This window comes from Epinephelus fuscoguttatus, linkage group LG10, assembly GCF_011397635.1.
Source record: "Epinephelus fuscoguttatus linkage group LG10, E.fuscoguttatus.final_Chr_v1".
In the NCBI taxonomy this organism is placed as follows: Eukaryota; Metazoa; Chordata; class Actinopteri; order Perciformes; family Serranidae; genus Epinephelus; species Epinephelus fuscoguttatus.
Window position 1 is genome coordinate 33,302,605 of NC_064761.1, and position 20,326 is coordinate 33,322,930.

Genomic DNA, 20,326 nt, shown 5'->3' on the forward strand with positions numbered 1-20,326 from the left:
TGGAAAAAAAGAAGTGTTTACAATTTATGAATGTTATCTTCCTTATTTATATGACTTTATGATATCTAGCAAATAATGAATTACGATTGGTTGTAATACTTTACATAATGTTAGGGGTATGTTACATAACAATGTTAGGGCAGCACGGAAGTGCAGTGGTTAACATTGTGGCTGCACAGCAAGATGGTCCTGGTTGAAACCCAGGGTGGGGGTGCCCTTCTATGTGGAGTTTGCATGTTCTCTCTGTGTCATTGTGGGTTTTCTCCAGGTACTCCAGCTTCCTCCCACAGTCCAAAGACATGCAGGTTAATTGGTGACTCTAAATTGGCCGTAGGTGTGAATGTGAGTGTGAATGGTTGTCTGTCTCTATGTGTCAGCCCTGTGATAGTCTGGCGCCCTGTCCAGGGTGAACCCTGCCTCTCACCCAGTGTCAAAAATGAATGAATGAATGCATGAATAACAATGTTAGTAAACCAAAAAGCTTCACAACTTCCTGCATTACAATGCAGTAACCCAATAATCACCAATAATTTCCTTCGTAGTGACCTGATACATCTGGATAAATATCATGTTATATACAAAATGGCTGACAAAAATTCAAACTGCCTTCCCCGATGAGATGAACCTTTAAGGGTTTTTTTTCTACTTTGCTACAAAGAGCACCATCACTTACTACATTATCAATGAACAGTCCAGCTGCCACAAAGAAAGGTTGGCTTTGTTCCCTTCTGCAATCCATGAATACGCTACATTTGGACATTTCATACGTATGACACCTGGGCACCAAGCCGCAGACAAGGGCTGCCCCCTGATAGTTGGCCAAATGTTAGTCGACCAGAAAGGTCATTAGTCGGCAAGATTTCATTGGTACCTTAGAAAAACAAACAAAGGTGAAACTCTATTAGGAGCTGCACCTTGTCAAAATAAATCAAAACCTGTATGACTGGACCATGTGGGAATTTAATTTGAAAGGACAGACACAGGAAGTGGCCACGCTGAGCAGTCAGACAGGAGTCAGGTTAATTTCCAGGGCTGGTACCTGCGGTTATTCCACAGGCTAGTTAATAACATGTCGGGCAGGAAATCCAAAGTGTGGGATCATTTTGAGAAGGTGAAGGACGAACCCAAGGTGATATGTAAACTCATCTTCATTGGTCGACTACAAACATGACGTATCATCTGAAACATGGAAGTAGCTACATGCCCATTAGCCCACAGCGTCATTAACAGGCGGCTCATTCATCGTGTTAACAATGTTACTGATACTATTCTTTTCACACCTTCAACTAAAACCATTGTGTTGCCCCGCCCAAAATATATACGTTAATAATAAATTAGTATTGTAAACATACAGGTGACTAGTTGACCAATGGCCCTAAATGACAGAAAACTCTTGGTAGGGGGCAGCCCTACTGCAGACCACTGTTCGTCAGCAACAAACAACAAAACCAGTTGGCTTTTTTTTAGGCTTGAAATGTGAGTCTTTTGTAATGATCTTACTGTGTTTTTCCAGCAGGGATAATGCCACAAAAATATGTTGTTTTTTGCTGAGACATTGCTGCATTTTCTGCTGGGATAGTGGCATCAAAAGCAGTATTTTTTTTCTGAGATATTGCTGCTTTCCCTGATAGAATAGTTGTACAAAAAAAGCAGTTGTTTTTTACCAGGACATTTCTGTGTTTCCTGCCTGTTAGGAGGATCACCTAAATAATTTAAAGGTGTTTTTCAGACTCCTATCCCCAGTGGAAATTAGGCCCCTTGCGTGACAGTCAATCCATTTCTGCTCTTTTCGCCGACAGATAGGTTGGAACTTTTGTATTGTTTTGTCTTGAACAGAAATCGTTTGGAAAACAATCTTAAACCCGAGTGCGGTGGAATTACTTTAACATGAAAATATTGTTTTCAAATGTATCCCCATTTGTGCAAACATTGCGTGAGTCTCCCTGAAGATTGTACAAAAACAGCTAACATGCTGCGCTTCACTCCACGAGACCTTTGTATCTGAATGTGCACTTTCCCAGATGGACGGGTCCCCCCTTACAAATCGATCCCTCTTCTGTAAGACCTGCGTGCTGTGCTCTCATCCCCCTGGCTGGAGAGGCTGCTTGACCGAGTGCTGTGATGTGGTTAGAAACTGGTGGCCAACACAGATTTCATCTTTCCTTTCATGGTCTATCAAATGGCCTTTTATAGAGCCGAGCTGTCATTTCTTTAAGTTCCTACATTCAGTGTGACCACCTTAAACATAAGATTGATGTCTAAGATGGTGTTGTTTTAGTGAACTTTTACCTCTCCCCTGGCCATTACACCATCCTGTCTGATGGAAACCGGGAACATGTTAGATCTATTGATGCTGGAATGTAATTTAGGCTGAAATGACTCTGATGGTTTCTGTTGATCTCTTGAGCAAAATACCTATGGAGAGGTATATGTCTCACAAGCTTACAGCCCAGGAGGTATGTAATCTGTCTCCAGTAAAACAAGGGATGCACACACCTGAATTACATTTTTGTTTACTTTGTGAGAAAGCCATCGGTCTCCATTATCCAGTCTTTGATCTGTCTCATTCCAGAGTGTAATATGCTTTCATAAAATGTACTCTTGTTATTTTCGAGGGCCGGGGAGTACAGTATGTCCCTTTAAGAGTGCTGTTATGGGACCGATGCAGATGAGGGAGGCTTGAAGTAGCCATGAGAGGAAAACGAAGACTTAGTTTGAGCCGGGGATGGAATCTGCAGCGGCAGCAACAGTCGGTCAACAGACAGGAACAGGCTTAACATGTCTCCGCGGGCCACTTTGAAATGCAGTGTTCCAACAACAGTTTTTCTCTCTGTCATGGGGCCCCAGCTACCAATATTTTTTAACACACCTGAATTCATGCATCATGTATTTCATGTCACCTCTTCTACTACCTGCAATTACTGGTAGGATCACAGTAGAGTCGTGTTTTTTGTGTAGGATGTGTTCAGTGCACAGACTTGCATGCGGTGGTCATCTTTTTTTTTCTTATTTCATCAGGCTAAATTGGCAATTGGCCTCATAAAGTAGTTTTCAAGGTGTAACAAATGGCAGGTTGTTGGCCTGGTGGAGCCAAAATGATGTTTTAAGTAGCGGGTCTCTACGTGCCTCGGGGCTGAATATGAATAATATGCTGATGTGGAGAAGCTTGACGTTTTTCAGAAGGTCGAATGTGGAGACGTCTGCAGACCGAGGGGTGGGTCAAGTGATTATAAGCCTGTGAGTAGAACACTGTGTCCTCTGTAGTGGGGAAACTGCTTATCATGGTGTACATCTGTGGGGTGTGTGTATGTGTGTGTGTGTGTGTTTTTCATTTTTAACATTGTATGCAAGTTTGTGAGCTTATCTCTTCTCTCTCAACTACAGTCTACATGTTTTAATTTTTGGCTTCATGGATGAAAGACATGATATTTCTCTGTGCTTGTTGTAGTTGAATAATGTCATTTTAAATTCATAAATTCAATTCAATGAATGTTTATTGGCATGACATTTTGCTGAAGCCTACAGACTGATAGATAATATATTGTCCTGTGTTAGAGGACCTTTGTTTCCACAGCCTGTAGTCACAAAACAGCAATTAAGGATCATCAATCACAAAACATAGCCACTAGGAACACAATGGACGTGTCGTTGAAGGCAGTGATGACAGAGGGCATGAAGCTCTTAGTGTCGTGTGATCAGAGATCTGTATCTGTGGCCGGATGGAAGACGAGTGAAGAGATGAGTTGAGGGGGTGGCTGGTGTTGCATGCAGCAGTGAGTACTTTGCATCTGATAGCAGCATCAGCGAGGGCTGGGAGGTTAAGAGTAGGGAGAGCAATTATTTAGAGACATGGGCCTCATTCGCAAACAGTGGGTATGCACAAATTTGTGCTTAAACCATGCGTATTTATGTTAAAACAAATCTGGGAATATTCAATATGTTCCTGAGGCAGCTCTAAATTTGTTAGAGAAGCACCTCAGGCCATGTGTACGCACAAATTATAAAGGCCCGGCTGTAAATACAAACCTTTTAATTAAATTCATAGCATAGTGAAAATGCATTCATTTAACAAGGCTTTAATGGATAACAATATTTAAGACCTTTGATTTACTAATGCAATGGCCAGAGTTAATAAATGATTGATGCCCTTTCATCCTGATCAATTATTGTCATAAATAAAATATTAAGTTATAAAGATTGAGTGTCCCAGTCAGAGCTTACAGTGGAGTAAATGAGAATGGCCTTATTAAAATGTTTTAGTTTTCATAGTTGTTATTGACTTGGCTTATAATGACCAGCTACCCCCAACAATTTCTAGTACCATGAGGTGCTGGCATATCGAGCCTTGCTGGAAGATATTGCAGCCTGTGCCCTCAGGAAAGAGGCCTCTTCAGAGAGTGAGATAACTTGTTTGAAGAGAGTGACAAACGGCTTGTCAGCTGTTTCTGACTGCCTGAAGACATCCACTATATGTATGTAGAAACAACTTTACCGCTTTCTCAAAGATACACCTAAGGGCATGACAGTATGCTGATTGCGTCAATTTGTAGTGATTCTGATTCAGTAACATAGTGATCACTGTTGAGCACATGTCATGAATCCAGCGGTAATTTTGTGTGCAAAGAAAGAGCATTTTTATTGATCCATAATGATTGTATCACCCAGGTTTATTCATACAAATGCTTGGGTGTACATACCGACTATGATCTGTCTTGGAATGTTCATATTAATTCTGTGTATGCTAGGATCCAACAGTGACTTAACTTTCTGTGCAGACTCAAAAGGGTTGGACAGAGGGTAATGATATTATGTTATCATGCTGTGATAGAGAGTATATTACGTTATGGAATTTGGTCCACACAGCCATGAACGTGATGAGGGTGAGGGAGCACCCCTCCCCTCCAAATGCTCTTTGAAAAGACTGAGTTAAAAAGAAAATCATCACAGACCCCTCTAATGTCCTGTTTTCAGAAAACAAACTGCTCCCATCAGGTAGACATCATTGGGTCCCTATTAAATACAAGAGGAGATACCTGAATACGTGTAAAAACTCTTTTGTCCCTCTGTCAGTTAATCTCCTCTATTCCGTAAAGGAAATAAGGAGGGTGTAAAATGAGAGGCAGTGTTAATGCACAATATGTCTGCACTTCTCTCTCCTTTCCACTCTATGTTTTTGCACTATGTGTGATTTTTTATGTGGCAGCCTTTATTTCCAAGACAAGTTTCCCTCGGGACAAATAAGTAATCTTGAATCTTGAATAGCAAGGCCATGAGTTTGACATTTCTGCTTTTAAGTGAAATATCTCTTCAATTATTTGCTGGATTTCCACTAAATATGGTACAGATTTCGACTGTGCCTCCCGCCCAGAGAATGAATGCTAATAACTTTCATGATCACCTGACTTTTCTTCTAGTATGGCCAACTGGGCAATGTTTATTTTTTTCTGTTTTTTGTTTGTTTGTTGATGATATCTACATAACTATCACCATCAGCCCCAGTGGTACTTTGTTTACTGCTAATTAGGTAATGGTTGTAGACAAAGTAATACGTTTCATAAAGTAAGGGAAGTAAGAACGAAATGTCTCCTGTTGCCTAAATGTTAATGTTTACTGCAACACTATAGTGTTAATTTTGACAGCTATTTTAGAGTCTTAAGCCCCTTTTACACTGCCAGATTTTCCATGAATGTTGGGCCAATTTGCCAGCCAGCTGCGAGCTTTTATACACACGGGTGGAAAGGCGAGTTGATCCGAGGCGCCCAATTTTCCGCCTCGTATGGTAGTCACATTGGCAGAACCCTTTTAGTTTAAACAGGCAGAGGTGGCCTTCCACAACAGGAGGGGCTGTTGAAGACTTGTGGGAGGAGCTGTTGATGACGCCGCACGTGCGACCCACTGGCGGTGGATAAACAGGAAACAGCTGATAGCAGGAATTAACGAGCAGCTAGTAGCAAGAGGGAAACACAAACCTGACAGACACTGTAAAGATGAGCAACTGGGGAGACGAGGAATTGCGTGCCCTCCTTGCACCTGCAAACGAAGAGGCCATTAACCATCAGATGACGGGAGTGGTGAAGAATGGGCTGACTTACGAGAGAATCGCCGAAGGACTGACTAGCTGCGTCACTGGTTACGTCACACGCTGAGCCACACGTTTTGTTACTTGCTCACGCCCCCCATTTCCCCGAAAAAGGCGCATTCTGTAAAAACAAAAGTAGGTAGGCGGCAATTTTGCCACACTCTCCGATTTTGTTTTTATACTGCCAATGCTGAAAAAAGACTGACTTTCCTGCAAATTTGCACAATTCCTGTCTAAAAAGGGCTTTAGTCTTAGTCTTGAGATGAAAGTGCTTATTGGTTTTAGTCACAATTTAGTCATTTTTATCCTTCATAGTTTTAGTCAACGAAAATTCAAAACGTTTTAGTCAACTTTTAGGCATTATATTTTTTTATGTAATTTTTTTTTAAATCAGCTCCATCATCCATAGTCAGATGCACATGGCTGGTTATTAACTGCAAAATTACTGCTCACAACTCGCACCAACACGCTGCTGCAATGTGAGTGTTTTTGCTGGCTAGTGAAACATCCTGGCGCAGACTATTTACTGGAGTTTGCCAGCCTGTCACTTATACCACATTTAAAGATAATTGCAAGCACAGCTGTTCTCAGCTTTCAGTGTCTGATAACATTTTTCATCACGTGTCGTCTCGTCAGCGAAAATGAAACATAGATTTCATCTTAGTTTTTATTATCATTATCTGTTTTTAGCTCATCGTCATCTAATGTTCACCATGGAAAAGATCACTGATGATGATTTTTTTCTGTAGTGATTCATTTTCTTACCTTGTGTTTCTGTCTGTATTTTTTTCTTTAACTTATCACTGCCACAGGTCATCCTAAGCCAGTCGGGGGTGGGGAGGGGAGGGGAGGGAAGGGTCAGACAATAGGTCAGTTTCTCCTTCTGTTTTAATGCCCGCAAAAAAAAAAAATAAGATATGAAGACACATATGGATGAGATGCATCTATGTATATGTGATTTATTATTAATACTTTGCAAAGAAAGTAGATAAAAAATTGATCACAAAACAGCATAGTTTTCGAAAACGAAATGAACAGTGACTCTATATGCCTCTTGTGTCGTTCATTATACAATTCCAGCTCAACAATTTATGCAGCCTCTACAACCTCAACACCATCTGCAACCTGCAGTTACTTAAAATGGTAAAGTATCATGTAGTACAGTCGTATATTAATGCCCATTTAGCCACATAGCATGAATTGGTTATGGGCTTCCTGAAAACTTCACAGTGCATCACAACGAGCACATACCTGATCCTATTTCCTCCAATCAACGCAGTATGTCAACACAATCCAACATAAACCATATGGCACACCGTAAAACCATCATCACAGAGGCACGTCATGATAACTACACGTGTGCATTTTCAGATGGTGAACTCCTGCCTCCTGCTCACTATTCAGACGCTGCTTCCCCTAACAGTCCGTCTGCTTAGCTGGGAACCTTGAAGAACAAGGCGTATTGTGTCTGGATATAATCAGGACTGAGGACATGAAGGAATGTAGCATAGACTGATCTCTCCTGCAGACATGTATGCAGTGGAGGTGGACAGGTGGGGGCAGACTCTGCAGGGAGTGACTCAGCGGCTCGATGTCATGCCCTTGCAGTCTCGTGGGTACAATTAAATGATGTCTTTCCCTCAACAAATTGGTCCGAGAAAAACATCGTAAGGTTTAAGATGCTTGCAGGTCAAATGAGGTGCACTTTTACAGGCGATGCCATTTGGAAAATTGATCTGAATCTTGCTCTCCGTCCCCCGACATTGTCAGAATGTTACTTCGTATTACACGTAAGGAAATTATGCTGTACAACATCACTTCGGGTCACATTTACCCTGTCACATTACCTCTTCAGGAAAACAGCATGCTGTATCTAAATGTCAACACTAACCTTTATAAATGAAGAATAGCATTGTTAAGGAACATTAAGGATGTCAGAGTAAGTTTGTGGAGAGATGTATGTTGACATACTTTGAAACTAGACTCTGAAAATGTGGAGGGAGTAAAGAGCAGGAAGTGTCTGTGTTAGACTCAAGCGTCATCTATCACCTCGATGTGATTGAAGTCCAATTTCAAGAGAAGCAAACAAGGCCATTAATCAACATTTCAAAGTCAATGTTCTTTATTTCTGTTTGAATCTTGCCCCACACAAATAATTCTGAATGATAGAGGTAGGAAAAATAACCATGAAGAATGGCTGACCTTGAAGTCGCTAAATCACAATAATAAGTCAGGCTGCACAGATGTCACATATTAAGTTGATTGCCAATTAGCAGCAAGAGGTCTGCTCGTCCTGTTTTCTGCAAGTTTCCGTAATTGAGACCAAAATTTTGGGCTGATGAGTCATTTCACCATTCACCCTTTTTCCTTCACTCAGGCAGCTTTATGTTTGGAAAAAGCCAAAGGATGCCTTCGGTCTGCACTGACTGCTGCCAAAAGTTTAATACCGTGGCTCTGTAATGGTGTGAGCAGCCATCTCATGTCATTAGATCTTGATTATTGCCCTGCGTGGTCACATAACAGCCAAAGAATGAGACTATTTTACAGGTCCAGGTGGTGCAAACACTGTTCCCGAACCACGATCCTGTTTTCCAAGATCCTGATGCGCCCATAAACACTGCTAAACAAATCAAAGAGTGGTCTCATGAACACTTTTTAGAACAAGATCCTTCAATGGCCTCCCCAGTAACCAGATTTAAACATCATTGAACCTTTTATGAGATCGGGAGCCGAAAGTGTGGAGTTGCCTCCGTCCCATTCCTCACTGAAGTGGAGGATTTCCTTCTTGACAAATGATCCAATATCCCACCGCACTTATTTCTGGATTTGTGTGGCTTCCCTCAAAAGAGAGTTTAGGCTGTTTTCTTATTTGGTGTGTTTATTGTATTGTCCACCCCATGGACTTAAGACTTGGTATGCACTGTGGCTGACCCTGATCAGTGTTCTTTCCCTTAGGATCTGGTATTATTTTTGTGGGGGGGCGGGAGTCCTGCTGCAATACAGGAGGTCCAGTCCTAATGTCAACCTAAGCCCTAAGCACTTAAACTTTTCAAACTTTGGTTAAAGGAATAGTTGGAGATATACACTTATTTCTTGTTAAGAGTTTAGCACAAGCGCTGGAAACCGCTAGCCTTGCTTTGTTTGAAGGTCCGCCTACAGGCTCCTAAAGCTCACTAATTAACATGTTACTGTATATCCCAAATGTTTTATCAAAATTTGGTTCAAAAACCAAAGTATAAAAATGACAGATTGCAGTGTTATGCGCCAGACTATTTCTTGGCCAAGTGAAGTAAGTTCCTGGAATCTTCTTGTTACTGTGATTTTGCCAGGCAACCAGGAGAGACTTCAGGAAATAACTGCATGCAGAACAGCATGATGTGATTTAGTCAAGTAGGACATGCTCCTGGGTCATCATCCCACACTGCATTCCTGGACCAACATTGCAATCAACCAATCACAACCCGCTGACATCATCAGTGTGCTGTTCCTGTACTTCTTTAAAAATTGCTGTGTGTGTCTTCAGAGCTAAGTAGTTTTCCGCATTGAACAAAATCCTTGGCAACATTGAACAGAAATCTTATAAGCTACTGCAGGGTTAGTGAATTAGCTTGCTTAGTAGGTTGGCCATACTAACAAGTAAACTTGCCAATAGACTAGAATATTAGAAGGTTAGCTTGCTAACTCGGGAGGTTATGCTAACAAGTAAGCTTGCTAGTAGGCTAAAATATTGTTCATTAACATTAAGAGTAAGTAATGTCATTTTTGCAGTTACAAAGACCTGCAAAGGACACATTTTCCCTCATTTTAATAGCTTTTTTAAAACTGAAGAGGCAGAATTTGATGTATTTGCTCCTATGACATCTGGAAAGTCTAGAAGAGGGGCACTTTAAATTAGCAGGGTGCTAAACTGGAAGCAGTTGGCTCGGCCGGCGGAAGTCTCTAGTGGGCCTACTCTACAGTGCGAACACAGTGGCAGTCATCTGGTTAATTTTTATTGCGGCAGTTGAAGTTTTTTAGCTTAATGCAACACTGAACAACTTAAACAGGAGTGAAAGGGGCCCAGCCTCCAACACTGTATACAGTTCTCTTTGTCCATGGTAAATAATCTGTCAAATTACCTTGAAACACATGCAGCCTTACTGTTCCTCCATGTTTCCAGTCTCTGTGCTAAGCTAATCTAGTTTGCTGCTGGCTGCAGCTTTGTATTTAAAGTACAGACATGACAGTGAGTTTACACAGGAAGTGTTTCAATTGTGTTTTTCAGTCTGATGTATGGTGTCTAATGGAACAAGTACACTTCTATTATAATCGATCTGGCTGTCTACACAGGCTGTGTAACTGCTCCCATTTTACTTAGGCTACATGTCTCAAAGCGTATTTTTACAACTTAAATTTTCAAGTTTAACACGCATAACTACAGTGATTATGTGTTGAGTGCTGCCAAAATGCAGGTGACCTACACTCACCCTTGTAAACACAGTATGAGAGTAGTGCCCATCTTCTTATCTAACTATCGAAAGCAAAGCAAATAAAACTTAAACAACATCCGTGTGATCACTGTAAGTGCAAGAGGGTGCAAGGGCTGAAAACGCTTCCCAATAAACAGGCCAGCACTTTATGAAATCACCTGTTACCTGGGACAAAGGAATATCTTTGGCAATTAAATGTGATACTCATAAACCTTTAGTTTATTTTAAGTTTGCTGCTTTTCTCCAGATCTAATAATTGTCTGTGTTATTTGTGCTGTTGTTTGATCAGCACAGATGAATGCAAAGCAACAGTGCTATATGTCATCTTGTTCTTGATCATTTTGGACCTCCTTTTTTTAACATTATAATGCTATGAATTTGGGGTAATTACCTTAAGCCAAGTCAGCAACATTGCAGACTTATATAAAGTATGCATAAAGTGCTCAGATGTTTATTAAAGGCCCTCAACCACTTATCGTTTCCACAGTGGGAGCCTTGGGGCTTATTGGTAATGCAGGTCTGTGAGGGCAGACATTGGGACTGGATCCAGGAGTCAGTTGTGGGTTCGGTTTCCTGTCCACTCAACATCAAAGTTGAGTCTGGATTTGCATTTGAAGTGACATTACGACTGTTCACGTTCCACAGTTACAGATGACATCAAGTACCAAGCAAACAATGGTGCTATCCTTGTATGAGCTCCTTGTGGGAGCTTTAAATCACGCTGTCCTCCTATCGGTACATGAAACAAGAAGAACTTGAATGACAAGCTATTTTGGAACAAGGAGCAAAGTAAGCAGGTAGCTGTGTTTTAAGCTTGGCAGATGCATTTACTTAGCTAATAAAAAAACAGGTTGGCAGGAAAGTTTGTCTTCCATCAATCCCTGGCGGATGAGTTAGGAGACATTGAAGGGTGGTTGCTAGGATGTGGACAAGAAGAAGCCAGTGATAGATGAGTTTGGGCTCCACTCACCGTCTAATATCTCATCTGGGCCAGACTTTCTCCACACCAAATTTTGCCTCCTGCAAAAAGTTACACTGTCCAGTGGTCTGAATACTGCAACGAGAAGTCAAAAAAATTTATGGACAGTGCTATCCTTATTTTGGCCTGTCTCTCGCTGTCTGCACCTTTGTTTACCAATCCCATCCAGCCTGCTGAGTCAGATTTTCCACAGTACATCATTTTGATGTCTGTAATTGCATTTTTTTCTCTCTCTCTCTCTCAAAACTCAAATCATTTGGAGCTCATTTAATTTGATTCACAGCGTGCGCCTTACAGTTTTCTCACCTTCCAGCATGCCAAAGCAGAGCTGTTGGTAATGACTGTCAGTTTGTCAGTGCCACCTCAAAGCTGCAGACTGCCCACTTCACTGTACAGCTTTTTTGGCTGAAATCCTCTAGGACCCATTTCATAACCTCAGGACCCCACCCTCTAATTAGTAATACTTGGCTGGATTGTTGAAAATAAACACCTTTGGTGATTTTCCAATCAAACCCTGCTGTATGAGAGGAGACTGCATGATTCAAACCTACCTGTGCTGATCAGCACGCGAAAAAATATTCCCAGCTGTGTTTTATTACCGCTGCTTATTTGGGATTTATTCTGGGTATTTCCACAGAAATGCTATAATGATACACTGTTAAACACTACCTGAAATTAACAGACAGCAGAGGATAATTTAATTTTAATAAAGCTAATTTGGACCTCTACTTGTCTGAGCAACACTATTTTGTAAGTACATGTAAAATATGAATAAAAATGATGCACTGCTGTTATTTATTTTGGTTTTGAATACAACCCAATTCCAACAAAGTTAGGACACTGTGTAAAAATAAATAAAAACAGAATGCAATGATTTGCAAGCCCTTTTTGACCTGTATTTAATTGAATACAGTCCAAAGACAAGATATTTAATGTTCAAACTCATAAAATGTAATTATTTATTTTATAAACATGCACTCATTCTCAATTTAATGGCTACAACATGTTCCAAAAAGTTGGGACGGGGGTATGTTTACCACTGTGTTACATCATCTTTTAACAACACTCAGTAAGCGCTTGGGAACTGAGGACACTAATTGTTGAAGTGCTGATATACAACTGTAACTGCTTAACAACTGTTGTCGTATTTACACTTTATAATGTGTGTCACATTTTCAATAGGAGACAGGTCTAGTACCAGCACTCTTTTCCTACTAAGCATTGCTGTTGTCACACGTGGAGAATGTGGCTCGGCATTGTCTTGCTGGACTAAGCAGGGACGTTCCTGAAAATGGTAGTAATGGCTTAGCACAAAATAACCAACATTTGTCAGTTTTACAGAGGCGGAGCAGAGGGTGGCCTCTGGGGCATGGATTCAACTGTAGCAGATTTGATAGACATTAGGGACATTTGAAGCCTACACAACATGCCCCTACAAACCAAGTCCACCATTGGTACAAGACAAACCCACCAGCAGGACTGGTATTTGAATCCTTGTGAATAAATATGAGGCCAAACATTGCAACAATCCACTTTATTCACTACCTTTACTAACTATACCTGAAGACGCGGTTCGCCTTTTAAGTAACGAGATGTAACCTTTGCCCTAACCTTAACCGCTTCTGTTTGAAAAAACACTTAATAGCTAGCTAAACACTAACATAGCATTTCTTTCAGGGCTTCCACTTCCAGACCAAGGAACCAAGTGGGCTGATCCTGGACTTATGTGTAGGTATGGCAGACGAGTCACATGGCTGCACCAGCCGCACTGCAGCTGTACCTACTTGAAACACTGACTTTGTGAACTCTACCCCAGCGTAGTAAAACAGAAACATGGTCTTGAGATTTGTAAGAGCGAATAATTATACGAACATCACATGGCTGCAAGGCTATCAAAAAAAGCGTACATGAGGAAAAAAGTAAAGCCTACACTTACTCCATGCAACACAGGTTTGATAAAGACAATGTTTTGATCCTCAGGTAAAACTCATTTTGACCTTGACCTGACGAAGATCCAAGTAGGATTGAAACACTGACTGAAATAAATTTGTCATGCAGTAAGTGTGCAGGCACACGTCCTATCCTATGTAACTTAAAAATAGTAACATCAGACAACGTTAAGAGTGGTTAGAGTGAAAATTAGTCATTCTTAACATTTGTTGTTATGGCTTTAGAACTATGAAGACTGATGGAGAACAGTTAAATACAAAATTAGGATAAAGGTGCTACAAGATGATTTTTTTTTCCTTGTCAACTATCATGTTTTTCGCAAATGATTATAGTGGCCGTTTCAACATACTAAAGTTTCTGGGCCTGTTAGGGTGCTTTTAGAACTAGAGTGTGCTTGCTTTGGTCTGAATCAGGGACTATTGCTATTACAAAGTTGCCTAGAGGTAGTTTGTGTTCTCACGGCAGAATTTACAAGTGGACCAGATCAAATACCTTGTGTGAAAAAGCTGCCCTTGATTGGTCAGAATTTCCATGTGGGAAAAATCCAGGAAGTAAACAAAACGTGGAAGAAGAGTACACTTGTGAGATAAATGCGACTCTTTCTAATGTCACAATGGAGGGACAACTACGCAGGTTGATTTTAGCGCTGCTCATCGTGGACTATATTGCTGTCATTGTTCATTTTAGTCAAACCATACAGTTTGAAAACGAGGCGCGGCTCCAACTAGAAAACAATGTTTTGATGCATTGGATGTCCTGAATGTGCATATGACAGGGTAAAAGTTAAACGATATTTATTGAGAATACAAAAAAGGAAAGAAAATGGCAGGCCTGGTCCTTCCAAAATTACATCACGTACGGTCCACTACCGACTCAGTGTCCTATTTCTATATATTCTCACCGTATTACCCATTACCGCACTTCAACACTGCATAATGTGGTCAAAAATGTATTACAATCCTAAACAACACAAACTTCATGTTGTCTTTTACACATGACGTTGTTCACAATCTCCTTTTGTCATGCGCACTAAACTGCCATGTGGCGCCATACCTGGCGTAAATAACTTGTGCCGGTAATCCGTAATGATGTGTCACATCAACAGACATTTTTACCAAATATAAATATATGCATATGTGGCTCTTACAATGATGCAGAGATATGTAGGCATTCTAATGTCTCAAATGACTTGAAAAATAGTGCATATAGATGCTGTAAATTGGAAAAGATCTCCCCAGGGGAACATGACTCTGGACCCAACATCTGGCTCCGCCCCTGGTTGTACAAAATGATGCTGAGAAGTGGAAAAGCCAGAACCAAAGCTGGACAAAGTTGTGATGCTGACAATGGGAAATCTCTGCAAAAACAACACAAAGTTAAACACGATACTACATGACATGCTGGTGTGTAATGTTTAAACTTCAATCCAACTTAATACATCTACATATCAAGGTTTTAAATGTCGCCCATGAAGATGAATGTAGAATGGGTTATAATGGTTATAATGACGATATCCTGTCAATCTGCTGAGGCTGCTGGCCGAGCACAAAACATATTTGAGAATTCCGTCACTCACCTCAGGTTTCTTTACCCTGGCTCATCTTATTCTTCAGTGATTTAACTTCACATTTACTTTCTCAGGGATCCAACTCCTGACAAGACGCAGTACACATTCTTCTCCCTGCCCATGACACGTTTTCATGGCTCTCCTCTGTGCTCATGCTGCAGCCTTACATGAGTCAGTTTCTCAAAGTCAGGAATCAGAACAAGTGGCCTCTGTTATGCATCACTCCAGTCTAGACAGTAACTCACATTACTTCTGGGCTCAACTGCCAGCAGCATGATTACTGGCACAATAAAGTGAAGGAGACAATGTGAATAAAAGTTGAGGAAATACAGATCATCATTTATGTGTTTTTGTTTTTTGCAATTTGCCAATTGGGCAAATTTGTAGGTGGCAAAAGTCTCGACTCCGATGCTACCGCGAAGGTCAGTTTTATACACTGTTGGTAATTATGAGTCATTAATCTTTTTTGTTCTTAGACAGATGGCCGACGTCTTCACGGAAGGTCTCACAGAGGTTACACTGACTGACAGGAGTTGGAGATGTCGTTTTAAGATTTATCTCCCTGAGGTTAAGTTTTATCTGTCCTATCATCTTGGTTTGATAAAGTGGCTGCAGTGGGCCACTCGCTAAATCACACAGCTGACACGCAGGCTCGACAACTCAAACACTGGCAGAAACACGGAGTCCACAAACAATTTGTGGTAATGCTAAGAAACTGCAACGTGGAAAACCCAACCTAAGGAATCAGCCAAATACCTGTCTGGAGTAGCGTACAGTGTGGAGTCGGCCATGAAAGAACAATAACAGGCTTTGTAGCTGATAATTAAGAAATGGGTTTGAGCTATTTGCACAGTACATAAAAAGTAATGTTCCACAGTCACCACACTGTTCGGGAACACGTCCAGTATTCTGTGTATTAAAGTGCTCTTCATTAAACTCAGCAGGGCCACCAAAAAAGTCTTATATTGTTTGAACATAAAACAGTGTCACAGACTGAGTCTAATCAAAGAACAGAAAAGGTTTGTCTTGGTTTGTTCTTAAGGAAACATTATTTCTGATGAGCAGCAGCCTCCACAGTAAGGCCCTTTTCTGCAAGCTTGTTTTGGCTGCTGCTTCAACTTTGGTTTATTTTTAGAGACGGCTGTATATTTCAAACCGATTCATCAATGGCATAATAAATCTGTGGGTTTGTATTGAATATCTGTGTGGCTCATTTTTTATTAATTCTCATGCATGTAGCTGAAACGAGGAGCAGCAGCAGCCGGAGCGCGCAGCGTGCCTCGGTGTGACGGTGTCACGGCTCGTTGGCAGTCTGCAGCCCGGATGGAGGCAGCTCGGTCCGCACGGCTGACCGTCGTACCTCTCGGCCTCGGTGGTTAATATGGAATATTTTCACCGAGCGAGCTGCCAGATGCATTTGCACCGGCGGAAAAAAGCAGCCCTGTAGTAGCGCAAATTAGAAAAGCAGCTCACTTCGCCGTCCTTGATGGCTTCTGGCTCCGGAGACGAGGAGGGAAACACGGAAGGCGCTTCATGGAGGCTCATAGGCCCAGCAGCGGGGCTCTCCAAGAAGCGCTGCCGTCTCATGTACTCCTCCCTCGGCTACGACTCCGATGTCTGCCTCTTCTACGTGAAGGGGGAGTTTTTTGCCATGGATGCTCGCTGTGCGCACTCCGGTAACAACCTCTATCTATAAGCCGCTTTTATTAACCCTTTAGCTATCTCTAACAGCAGATTAATGCGCATTGCATCACATTTTATTGCATAAAACAAGTGTATTCACTGTAATATGGAGGATGTAATGTAAACACATATCTGTGGGTCAGATTTTAACCATCCCCTTGCAGAGGATGAGGATCTGGTTTATGTATCCCTCAGCTGGTAGCCTACTGACAGGTCTATGTGACAGCCCCCTACTGTCAGACAGCTTATCACTTTCACACCATGTTATGCAAGCCTCAAAATCACATTTTCCTAGAGGGAAGACAGCATAAGTCATATGTTTTGAGAGGAAGACGCTGTGATTAACAGCTTCCTGTGTCTCCCAGGCGGTCCTCTGTGTGAGGGGGACATCGAGGAGGCCGATGGAGTCCTGCAGGTCTTCTGTCCCTGGCACGACTACAACTTTGACCTCAGGACCGGGAAGTCAGGGACCTCCTTACAGGTCAGTGATGTAATATGTCTTTACTGTGTTTTTTTCAGCTTAATGTGTGCCTCAGGATACAAATACAAAAATAAAATGTAATATATAGTAGTGAACATTAATAAGGTCTCAAAAGATGCTCAGTATATCATCACTGAGTACGTAGATATGTTTAAACTTCCAGAGACATCATATGCAAACTTCATCGCATCCCCAGCTGCACTTGTTGACCGCACCTGGAAGATGACAGGAACATTTGCAGCAATGCGAAGATAAATCATCCACTTTTATTAGATGTAGGAAGTTCCACTGATTGACACGGCATGAGAAATCAAAGCTCATGAGTCAGAGCTGAGATTATGTTCCCCTTTTGTTCTGTCAAACATGTTTTCCTCCCCTGTTCTGTTTACATGCAACGAACTGTCCAAAACAAGACCTTCACTTTCCATAAACATCTCGTCCTCTTTTCCATTAATCATTTTTATAAACTGTTGTTTCTCTTGTACATCACTGTGATGTCAACTATCAGGCAGTGGAAGAAATACAAAAACAGACACACTCATGTTTTCACAGGAGGTTTTTCTACATTTGTAACTTGTGAAAAGTGACATTAAATACACTGTAAGCTGATTTTGGCACATTAGGGTGAGTTCTCAGTGCTTCCACCATAGCTCATAGTGGTGTGTTTCTCCCTGTTCTTATGTCTTTGTATCCTTTTGTTTTAATTTTCACAGCAACAAGTGTATGAAGTCAAGCTGGAGGATGGCAACGTATACGTGAAACATGCCAGCCGTCTCTCCTTGGAGCCTTTTCCTGCGGATCAGAAGAGTTGAGCAACCTCAGCACAACCACCTCATCCTCCAGCCCTTCGTGAAGCTGTTGTTGAGGTCTATTTTTAAGACTTGTTCCACAAACCCAAGCCATCTGAAACATTCCTAAGCCTTATCTGTCATTTTCACAGACCATTTCTACTTTGATTGCCGTGAACTCAGGACAATATCGAGAGGATTGTCTGAAGAGGACATGACATCATGAGATTGTTTCAGAGTTTTTCTTGTTGGCATTCCAGGTAGAGATAACACACCAGACAGTAGCAAACACATGGAAACACAACATTTAAATTTTCACAGCAGATAGGAGAAGAAACCAGCATATTTAATCAATGGCAGAACAGAAGCGATTTTCCAATACTGATAATTTTCTAGATTTTTAAGGATTCTTGAGGAAGGTAATTATTTCTGATGAACATGCCATAGATTGAAATGTATTCTGACATTTTTGTCTTCCCACTTGAGCAGTCAAACTTGCACTAGCCATTACATCTTATGTTGAAACCTGCAAACTGCCAAAGTGGATCTGATAGGGTTCTTACGGTCATGAAATTCCTGGAAAAGTATTGAAATGAGAAAAACTGTCATCCAGGCCTGGAAGTGGTTTGGAATTAACAAAATGTTTTGGGGGAGTTTTGAATATATATTGTTTTGGCTATTGTTTAATACATGTTCATAAATATCCGAAAACATGTCTAATGTTATGTGAAAAAAGTTCCTATGCGAAAAATGTCACTGGTATCATGTGGTACACATAGACCACACCGGCATTGTGCAGTCGCCAAGATTACGCCCCTGTTTTGGGAGAAAAAACGCGTCGTCACATAAGAGGAGAAACAAGAAAATGATGAAAAGCTGTTGTGTAGTGGGTTAACCGAGACTCTCACAATAAAATATGAGGCATGTTAGATTTGTGAGTATTCACTGATGCCTGTGACAGTTACTACTGATGGATAGCTAACATTAGCTTGAGGCTGCTGCAGTACAGTCATGTAGCACAGCAGCATCAGACTTCAGCTAAATCTCATCCCATAGATCAAACTGTTGGCTACTAACTGGTTGCTTATTTACAGACAACACTTAGCCTAACGATACCTGGTGATTCAGTCTGATTGAATCACCAGCTATCGTGATCTGGACATCAATACGTGAATAGATGTCTGAAAAATCAATATCCGGCCAGTGTGTTGGTTCATTGATCTACTTGGATGGGGGGAGACTAAAGGGACATGATTGCAATCAACCATAATTTAATAAGGTATCACAGATGCTCAGGTTCTGCAAAGTCACAAAACAATTATTAGGCATATCCATCAAGTAAATGTTCAAAATGTCAAAATTATAATCCATCATGCCAAATTGCACTGACATCTGTCTGATCTTTGGCTTTCTATCCCCCAAAAAGCAGCACGGCCTTGATGCTTTGGAAAGTACTCATATGTGCCAGTGCTGTCTATTGGCAGATGCAGCTAGTTCCTGATGGAAATGTCTAACAAGAGAGTAAAGGTAGCGAATGCTAGTCATTTGCTTTTCCACAAATGCCTGGGAAGTGTGTCCTGACATAGGCCTGCCCATTTTAAACTGCTTACACAAAGTCATGGAAATTGAGTAAAATATTGTGGAAAAGTTATTGAAAGTTATTTGAAATTAATTGGTAAAAATGTGTGGGAGCCTCGATCTGAAAATTCATCTCAATTCTCAAGCACGCTTCTTATCCACCTATTGCCAGTCTTGTCTCACTTGTCTGCACTAGCAAGCAGGTAATTCTGTGTTGTCATACAGAAAATGTTCCCAACTGTGTCCTCATTAAAATACAAAATGATCATTTGCAAAAATCAAGCCATAATTGCAATCAGGGGATGAATTCACATGCAGCCAGAAATGACACCTTATTTTTTTGTCATGCAGGAGGTAAAAGGAGTCACTATGATGTATGAAAAATGCAGTGCTAATTTAGTAATTTGTAAATGCAGCTCATGTGGACAACATGCAGAATGAATAGTACAGATGAGTGAAAAATGAAGATTTTCATTCAATATTTTTGAAAAAATAAGTAGATTCTGATTATCAGTTGTGGTATGTTTGTAATTTTGAGTTCCCAACTGTCGGCAGTGTATTAGCATAAGTAATACAGCTCACCTTTATGAGTATAAAGCTTCCAGTGATTGTCAGTGGAAGAATTTGTAAAATCATGTAATAGTGGATGTGCCATGACAGTTTCTTTCAGCAGCTAATATTTAAGCAAACTTGACAGTCTCGTGGTCATTACTACCAATAATTCTTTTCCTTGTCTTCAATAAGTGTTACCT

The 20,326-nt window shown here is 41.0% G+C and overlaps 1 protein-coding gene across 1 annotated transcript; it reads left to right on the forward strand.

Annotated features, from left to right (window-relative positions):
* The first annotated feature begins 16,295 nt into the window (after nucleotides 1-16,295).
* Nucleotides 16,296-18,925, forward strand: si:ch211-212d10.2 (uncharacterized protein LOC557710 homolog). Its single transcript, XM_049587336.1, has 3 exons — nucleotides 16,296-16,720; nucleotides 17,093-17,208; nucleotides 17,922-18,925. The coding sequence occupies exons 1-3, from the start codon at nucleotides 16,531-16,533 to the stop codon at nucleotides 18,018-18,020; spliced, it is 405 nt and encodes a 134-aa protein (XP_049443293.1). The 5' UTR covers nucleotides 16,296-16,530; the 3' UTR covers nucleotides 18,021-18,925.
* The last annotated feature ends 1,401 nt before the right edge of the window (nucleotides 18,926-20,326 follow it).